Raw genomic sequence first — 10000 nt, 5'->3', positions numbered from 1 at the left:
AAAAAAGTATAATACATTAGATTGTTTACATAATATGTTATATATAATAACATAATTTAAAAACGTAAAATACATACCGCAACAATATTTTATACTCCAACACTGTTGACGGCTTGTAAGATATCGTCCATAAATTTAACCGTGTAGTAGCCGCAATTAATACCATTATCTTGTAGGAGCACTACCAGCCCGTTTGGTAAGTGTTACTAAATGGTGTAGAATTTCATTAAAGTTTCATCTCATTTCCATGGTAATGAAACTTTGATCACAAAAAAGATTTTTTGTTTCCATTACAATCTAATACCGCCTCTCCCAATGGTAATACATTAGAATGAATTTTATGAAGAAAATGAGATGATTGAAGTTGGACAAGCATGACCATCAAGATAAGCAAGAGATTTTTCAACCAACATTACACTAATTTTCATTCCCATTACCACTGTATATTACCATCTACCAAATGGATTGTAAGAGAAAATAGATGTTAGTGCCACAAAAGCTTAAAAAACCTTAAAACGCAACTTGCCATGTAATTTCAAACATATGCCTATTTTTTCAATTCTAACCATTTCAAAACAATAATATATGCTAATTAGTGTTGTATACCAAGTTTCATACCAAACAAATCAAGTATTAGCTACTTAAAGCTTAAAGCGAGTAAGTGCCAAAAAAAAGCTTAAAAAGGCTAAAAAATGCAACTTAGCAAGTAATTTGAAGCATATGCCTATTTTTTTCAATTCTAACCATTTCAAAACAATAATATACTCTCTCCAATTTACCACTATTGTCCCATTTCCTTATTGGGTAAGTTCACCTCAAATGTCACATTTCTATTTTTAGTCATGATTTTTTTACCTTTTTACCTTTGAAGTTACCAAAACAGCCTCAATAATTTTATCAAACAAAAAATTAAAAATTTATAATTGAACCCCCATATCCCACCTAATTAACTACTCCCTCCTTTTTTTTTACGTGCCATCCCCTTCTATAATGGTCTAAAATCTGATGTAAGACAATCCTGTTCTTTGTTCCATTTTTCATTCATTTGTGTTCTTCATCTTCCTCCTGTCTGAGGTCTTTGTTCTTCATCTTCTTCCTTCTCACTGAGTTTGTGTTCTTCATCTTTTTCGTTCCTCATTCTTCATTTACTCTCGCTATCTTCTTTTCATATTCTCTTCATACATAAACCATAGATCTACAAAACAAAAGCCCTAACTTTTTCCTAGATCTACTTTCTTTTGTTGGCAATTTTGGTGTTAAACCTAGATTCTACGATGTACTTTATCTTCATTATCTATTCTTTTGATCTTAGATAAAAGCCCTAATTTTTGGTTTTGAAGTTGAACAATGGGTTTTCTCTCTGCCTTGTGATGATTTGATGCGTTTTCTTGATGATTTATTGATGACGATGATGAGGATACAAATAATGTGCATGTTCAAGAAATAGGAAAAAATAAGGAAAAAGATGAAGATGCCTATGATGTTGCAGGTCCTTTTTCTCGTATATGTGTTTACGGTTTTCTCTCTGACTTGTGATGATTTGTTGCGTTTTTTTACATTAGCAAAATTTTTTTTATGGTCTATGATAATTTATTTTGAGACCATTTTAGACCATAGGATTTCCATATTGCCTCCAAATTTATTTAGGAGGCTATGGAAACCTTGTGAGTGTTGATGATGAGAACAATTTCAAGTTCCTGAAACTTGTGCCACTTTGAATTTTTAAAGCCATTTGATTCCTTTGTCATTCATGATTTTGGTACAATGTTTGGTGTAAAACATCTACATTTTTGTACAAGATGTTTGAAACTAAACACAATTTTTCTGTGTATCCCAAAAGTGTGTTTATACCCCCAAAAACTAGATTGTTGTTTGATGCTAGGTTGATGTTAGCTGGACTGTTTATTGATGCTAGGTTGTCCTTTGTTTTGTTGGTTGATGTTGGGTTGTTTTTTATGTTGGTTGCTTGAATGTTGTTGGGCACTTGTTGAAATAAAGATTGTTGGATTACCTACTCGTAATTGAGTCCTAGATAGTCTATGGTTGTTTCTAACATAATGGTTTCCACCCTTGAGTGTAAATATTTCAATGTTCATAAATTAGTTCTTCATTGATAGTCAAATACATTAGGAGTCTATCCTCTCTTGCAAGTTTTGTTTTCCTCATACGTGGAATGTGGTAGTCTATGCCCCCTTTTTTCTTCATAACCTCTATCTTACATGCTTGCAAAGTAATCCAAACAAACCTCAAAATTATGGGTTCAAGACATTCAAATGAGGCTTCAACAGCCTTTACTAATTGTATAAGATTGTAAGCTGCTTTTTGATGTTGCAATGCTTGTATTGATCTAAAAAAAAAACTAAGTCTAATACATTCATGTCCGATGAATTAGGTGGTTGTTGAACAAGATTAAAATCAAAACCACCTAATGTTGCAGTATTCCTAAACTCACTATCTGTGTCTGTGATACGTGGTTTTGCATTGTCCTGTTAGATGAATATGGTCTTGCTCTTGTGTGTTGGCCCCTTCTCTCTTATTGTTGGTAAGATGTTATCAATAAGCATTGCCCTAATGTGTTGTTTAGTGATGGATTGTATTGGTTTGGTTTCCAACACTCCGTTCTCCTTGTTCTTTGATTTTCTTTGAGCTGGAACCTGTGATGTAAAAGGAAAGATTCTTATCTTTTCATCAAAAATAACTTCACCATTAGTTCCAAATATATGTTGAGCTATTGCACACATGAATATGATATTTGGGATAAATCTCTTAGACTGAATCTCTCTATGTGGTTCAATTTCCCCAGGTGACAAGTAATAAGTCTGTTGTTCTTTTGTAATATAAAAAAATTTCTCGTCAATTTGGACTATGTTTGACATGTCTGTGAACTTAAATGTGTTTGTCATTGAATTTAATGTACAACTAGGTGAATAAATTAACCTGTCAACTTTGTTGTTGTCACTTAAGTGTGGTTTGATGGCATTGGTATGTTTTCTGATCAGCTTCTTCTTTTTCCATCTGAAAACTGTGGATTGACTTACCCCCATTTCCTTTGCAACTGCCAACTATGTTGTCTTCTTTGTTTTTTCCAATGCTTTGAATTTTGGTTCATCAAACTCAATTCTGCTATTATATGTCACCTTCTTCTTGCTGTTCACATTAATGACTGTCCCAACTTGTTGTTGTTTAATTGATGCCCAAATCCTAGTGATTGTCTTTCTATTGACATTTTATTCATTTGCTAGCTCATTAATTTTTCCTTGTACTGGTTTGCCTTTTTTGTTTAACGGTGTTAACAATTCATGCATAATTTTTTTTTTCTGTTGAAGTTGCCTAAGTCTTTTGTTTTTGCCATTAATAATTGTTGTATTGAAGTTGGTTGGTGTGTTCATTAATGCTCTCTAAAATCGTTTTTTATAAGGAATTTTCATGGCTTTTTTGCGTGGAAAAGTGGCGCTACTTTTGAAAATTTGGTGTTTCTACCAAAATCTGAATTTTGGACATTTTTTGGTTTCCTCCAAAACATTTTTAGTTCCCTCCAAAACATTCTGACCTCAAATGTCTAATCTGTTAGTTTCATGCAATGTTTTTGATATTCATATTGATCTGAAGTCTACGAACGAAATCCGTAAGCACATGGCTCGAGACGGTTCTACATTGTCGAAAGCCGTAAAAGAATTGTTAAAGAATTCAAGGAAGAAGTGAAGCATTTTTATTTTGTGACAATTAGAATTATGTAATTTAATTGTAATTCATCTTTTTTAATTTAATTTTATGTTTCTAATTTATTAAATTTGATGAATTGTAATGGAGGTAAGTTTCCCTCCAAAATTGTAATCTTCCTTTGGGTTTAATGGAAATGGAGGGAAGAATTACAATTTAATTGCTTTTGATAATGTCTCTTACTTGCACATGTGACCCACCATTTTAGGTGGTCCTTTTAATTTCTTAATATTTGTGCCCAAACAAATGGGACAATAGTTGTGAATTAGAGGGAGTATACTGATTAGTCAAGTTTCATGCAAAACAAATCAAGTTTGAACTACTTAAAACGAGTAAGTGCCAAAAATGCTTGCTAAAAAAACCAACTTAGCATGTAATTTTAAGCATATGACTATTTTTTTTTCAATTCTAACCATTTCAAAACAATGATATACACAAATTAATGTTGTGTGCCAAGTTTTATGCAAAACAAATCAAGTTTGAACTATTTAAAGTGAGTAAGTGCCAAAACAGCTTAAAAAGACTATAAAACGCAACTTTGCACGTAATTTGAAACATATGACTATTTTTTCAATTCTAACCATTTTAAGAGAATAATATACATTAATAAGTTTTGTTTCCCAGGTTTCATGCCAAAAAAAATAATTTTTAACTACTTAAAGCTTAAAGCGAGTAAGTGCCAAAAAAGCTAAAAAAGGCTTTAAAAACGCAACTTAGCAAGTAATTTAAAGCATTTGTCTATTTTTTTCAATTTTAACCATTTCGAAACTATAATATATACTGATTAGTCAAGTTTCATGCCAAACAAATCAATTTTAAACTACTTAAAACGAGTAAATGCCAAAAAAGCTTAAAAAGGCTAAAAAAAGGCAACTTAACACGTAATTTCAAGCATAAGACTATTTTTCTCAATTCTAACCATTTCAAAACAATGATATATACTAATTAATGTTGTATGCCAAGTTTTATGCCAAACAAATTAAGTTTGAACTACATAAATTGAGTAAGTGCCAAAAAAGCTTAAAAAGGCTAAAAAATGCAATTTAGTGCCATAAGTATTGTTCTAACCATTTCAAAACAATAATATACACTAATAAGTATTGTTTGCCAAGTTTCATGCCAAACAAATAAAGGTTGAACTAGTTAAAGTGTGTTAGTGCCATAAAAGCTTAAAAAAAAAAACAATAAAAACGTAACTTGGCACGTAAACTCAAGCATATGCATATATCTTTTTCAATTATAAACATTTCAAAAGAATAATATATGCTAATTAGTTTTGTGTGCCATGTTTCATGCCAAACAAATCAAGTTTGAACTACTTAAAGTGAGTAAGTGCCAAAAAGCTTTAAAAGGGTAAAAACGCAACTTATCATGTAATTTCAAGCATATTACTAGTTGTTTCGATTCTAACAATTTCAAAATACTAATTAGTATTGTATGCCAAGTTTGATGTCAAAAAAATCAAGCTTGAACTATACTTAAAGCGAGTAAGTGCTAGAAAAGTTAAAAAGCTTAAAAACGCAACTTGGCACGTAATTTAAAGACTATGCCTATTTTTTAAATTGTAATCATTACAAAACAATAATCTAATTCGTGTTGTGTGCCAAGCTTCATGCCAAATAAATCAAGTTTGAACTACTTAAAGCGAGTAAGTGCCAAGAAAGCTTAAAAGGCTAAAAAAACGTAATTTAGAACGTAATTTTAAGCATATACTATTTTTTTCATGTCAAGCGATTTCATAACAACATATACTAATTAGTGTTGTGTGTTAAGTTTCATGACAAACAAATCAAGTTTTAACTACTTAAAGCGAGTAAGTGCCAAAAAATTTTTAAAAGGTTAAAAAACGCAACTTAGCACGTAATTTCAAGCTTATGACTAGTTTTTCATTTCTAACCATTTCAAAATAATAATATACACTAATAAGTGTTTTGTGCCAAGTTTCATGCCAAACAAGTGTAGTGTTTACTAGTTAAAGGGTGTTGGTGCCATAAAAGCTTTAAAACCTTAAAAACGCAACTTGGCACGTAATTTAAAGCATATGCCTGTTTTTTTAATTCTAACCATTTAAAAACAATAATATATGTCAATTAGTGTTGTGAATCAAGTTTCATGCATAAAATATCATGTTTGAACTACTTAAACGGTGCTAGTGCCATAAAAGCTAAAAGGCTAAAAAACGCAACTTAGCACGTAATTTCAAGCATATACCTATTGAATATTGATAGTAGATCGAATAATCTCTAGGTTGGGGGTGAATAGAGAGTATGCTCGTTTAAAAAACTTTTCTGGAAGGTAAGCTCAAGAGCTTGAGAGACCTTTCAAAACTATTTTCTGAAACAATTTTAGGTCAAATGATAAATCTATAAAATATACGTGAAAATAAACTTAAACCAGAACTAGGGAATTGTTAACAAGGTTCAGCTACAAATAGCCTACTCTCTATCTTCTCTCACCATGTTCTTCACCTTGAAAAACATCTTACAACTTTCCTTAATAAAAGTATAAATCCCAATGTCACAATAGAGATTACAAATTGAATACTTTACAAAGTATATATTCAAGGGCGAGGCGTATTTAACAATGAAAGTTCTAACTAACTTTAAATCCTATTACAAATGTAAGAGTTAAATAAACTAAGTTTTTACAACACTTTATGAATCTTAGATGTTAATTCAAGGAAAGAGAAAATTATAAGAAGTATTGTTGTTGTTGTAGTTGTTGTAAACTTAATTCTTGAATAATGTCTCATATATATATATATATATATATATATATATATATATATATATATATATATATATATATATATATATATACATATATATATATATATATATACATATATATATATATATATACATATATATATATATATATACATATATATATATATATATACATATATATATATATATACATATATATATATATATATACATATATATATATATATATACATATATATATATATATATATATATATATATATATATATATATATATACATATATATATATATACATATATATATATATATACATATATATATATATATATATGTATATATATATATATATGTATATATATATATATATATATATATATATATATATATATATACACATATATATATATATATACACACACATATATATATATATATATATATATATATATATATATATATATATATATATATATATATATATATATATATATATATATATATATATATATATATATATATATATATATATATATATATATATATATATATATATATATATACATATATGTGTGTGTGTGTGTGTGTGTGTCAAATATTTGTAAGAAATTGAATTTAATTTTCAACCCTCAAAAACATGTACAAACATACGTATATGCAATCATAGTTATATCATGTAAGTAAAATGAAATACTCCCTCTTTGTTCATGAAACATCATTTAACATGCCAAGTTCCATATGAATATATGCAAAATAATAGTATATATATATATATATATATATATATATATATATATATATATATATATATATATATATATATATATATATACATATATATATATATATACATATATATATATATATACATATATATATATATATATATATATATATATATATATATATATATATATATATATATATATATATATATATATATATATATATATATATATATATATATATATATATATATATATATATATATATATATATATATATATATATATATATACCACGCCTCAACATAATCTTGCAAGCTAACGAAGCTTCATCCGTCAATATAGCTTATCTGATCAATTTGGGCCAGTCTTCAAAACTTTGAGCCTTAATTCAAACTGACGCTCCACTGAATATTTTTTAAGCATGTAATTGATTTCTATTTTTAGCTATTTGACCTTTTAATGTGCTGCCACGTTAATACTTACACAAGGCATAATTCAAATAAATATTAACGTGTAAATATATTCCAAATTAAATTCCTATATTTTAGATTAATTTAAATACTTTTCCTATTTTTAGTTAAGATTCAAAATGTCTTCTTATTTATAGGAAAACCTTAATTAGCAAACCTTGATTTTCAAGCAACTTATTAATTTAAATATATAAACATAAAACGTGTAATAACACATTCAACATTAAGCATAAAACGTGTAGTATATAATATTTAAACGTGTTTAACACACGTTCTTTCTAAACTCAAATTCAAATTCAAATATAATTACAACCTGATCTAAAAACAATTATCTTAAGTCATTTTAATTTAAACTTAACTCAATATACTTCGGACTTAATTAATTTATCAATTAATCATTACTTAAGTTATTGTTTAATTTAATATGTGTTTTGAATTATCATCACTTAAAAGGTATGGAGTCTTTAATCTCCCCCTTAATGAATGTCAAAACCATATTTTCCTAAATCATGTTAGTAAGTGAACATGAATTGAAAAACATGATAAGAACAATCACTTAGATATTTTATAAATCACATTAAGTTATAATTAAGTAGAAATTTTTTAATACTTTGAAAACTGTTTCAAATCACAATAGTAAACATGCTATAATATAACCAATAAAATTACATTCATAGATAATAAATCATTAAGATAATAAACCATCATCCAAAATCACAAGTAAACAAACATCCAATCTTATTACATGCAAAGATACAATTATCAATATTAAATTGTAACATCATATCACATTGTCATATTATAAAAATTAAAGTATATCATAATTATCAACAAGCAATAAATATGAACATCAATAATCAACAATAAACATGAATATACAACATGAAACGACATGAACAAGCCTCTTTGCTCTACTGAGCAGCCTCTCCTTCTTTTGACGCATTCTTCTCTTTTTCACTAGGCTCCTCTTCAACATCCTCTTCAATAGTCACTTCCTCAACTACCATGCCCTTCATATCTTTCATGAAAGTGTCTAGCATAGAGGTAAGTTTGGACACTTTATCATGCAATTTGAGTAGGGACACCTTGATTTCACAAACCTCAAAATCAAGTGACTCGAGGGAGCACTAGTGGAAAAAAAACATATCTGCTGGTAATCATTTGCTGCGGTTTTCAATGAAAAAGAATTAGAATAAAAAAAATTCAACAAATGTTGTGGTTTTCCAGTCGCCCGCAGCATATAACCTTGTGCATCATCAAATGATGCGGTTTTTTCTTTGCCCGCAGCATATAAAAAATAAAAAAATTCATCAAATGTTACGATTTTTTCTTTGCCCGCAGCATATAACCTCTTCAAAAACCCGCCTTTTAACATTATAATGCAGAACATGCAGTTCATTCTGTTGTTTCATTGTTCAAAAACACGACTGTTTCATTCTCTTTCAAAACCCTCTTCAAAAAACCCACGACTGTTTCTTCCCTTCAATCCCTCTTCTTCATAATCTTTGTTCTTGCTCTTCTTCATCATTCTTGCTCTTCTTCATCACCTAATGCTTTAAACTGCCGACTGTACGTACATTGTTGTTGCTCTTCTTAAACCCACGAAAACCCATGAAATTTGGGCTTAGTTATTGCTCTTCTTCGAGGTATAATTTTTAAAAGCTTAGTTCTCAAACCCATTATTGTTCAAGCTTCATTAATTGTGTACGTTTTACGGCTTAGTTTTTTTTATACTAACTTTTTTTTCATTGTATAGGTTATACACAACCCAAAACCCACGAAAATTCGAGGTATAATTTTCATTTTGATTATGTAAATTAGGTTTAAATTTATCATAATTTATCAATGTGTATGTAGTTGTTGTTTTTAAGTTTTAAAATTATCATACATTTCATGTTTTGTTATATTTTTAAGTAATTTCTTATGTGTATGTAGTTGTGGTTTTTAAGTTTTATATTTATCATAATTTTGTTATAGTTTGTGAATTAGGTTTAATTAGGGTTGTTTATGGTTAAATTTATTATTATTTGGGTTAAAAAAATCTTCTTATTAGAATATGCATATTTTTTGAACAATTTATAAAATATGATGGTTTATTATTAGTATTGTAAATTAGGGTTAAATGAATGAGTATTACTTAATTTTGTGGTTAATAAGAGTTCGTTAAGTATATATGTTAAAAGTTGTGTATTAATTTTGTTTTGAATTAATTAATCACACTAATTAGGATGACAAAAGATCGTTCTTAGATGTATGGAAGCATTGAATCATCAAATTTATTGAAGGCGTATTAAAATTTGTAGTATTGCGGTTGAACATCAAGTTAGGACGGGGGGAGTTGGATTTTATCGCCC

The 10000-nt window shown here is 28.0% G+C and overlaps 1 protein-coding gene across 1 annotated transcript; it reads right to left on the bottom strand.

Moving 5' to 3' along the window:
* Positions 1–2489: 2489 nt before the first annotated feature.
* LOC130805622 (uncharacterized) lies at positions 2490–3044 on the bottom strand. Its single transcript, XM_057670405.1, has one exon. It carries the CDS (start codon positions 3042–3044, stop codon positions 2490–2492), a length of 555 nt encoding a protein of 184 aa, XP_057526388.1.
* Between the last annotated feature and the right edge of the window lie 6956 nt (positions 3045–10000).

Source organism: Amaranthus tricolor, chromosome 2 (genome assembly GCF_026212465.1).
Source record: "Amaranthus tricolor cultivar Red isolate AtriRed21 chromosome 2, ASM2621246v1, whole genome shotgun sequence".
In the NCBI taxonomy this organism is placed as follows: Eukaryota; Viridiplantae; Streptophyta; class Magnoliopsida; order Caryophyllales; family Amaranthaceae; genus Amaranthus; species Amaranthus tricolor.
This window is presented reverse-complemented; position numbering and strand designations above follow the sequence as displayed.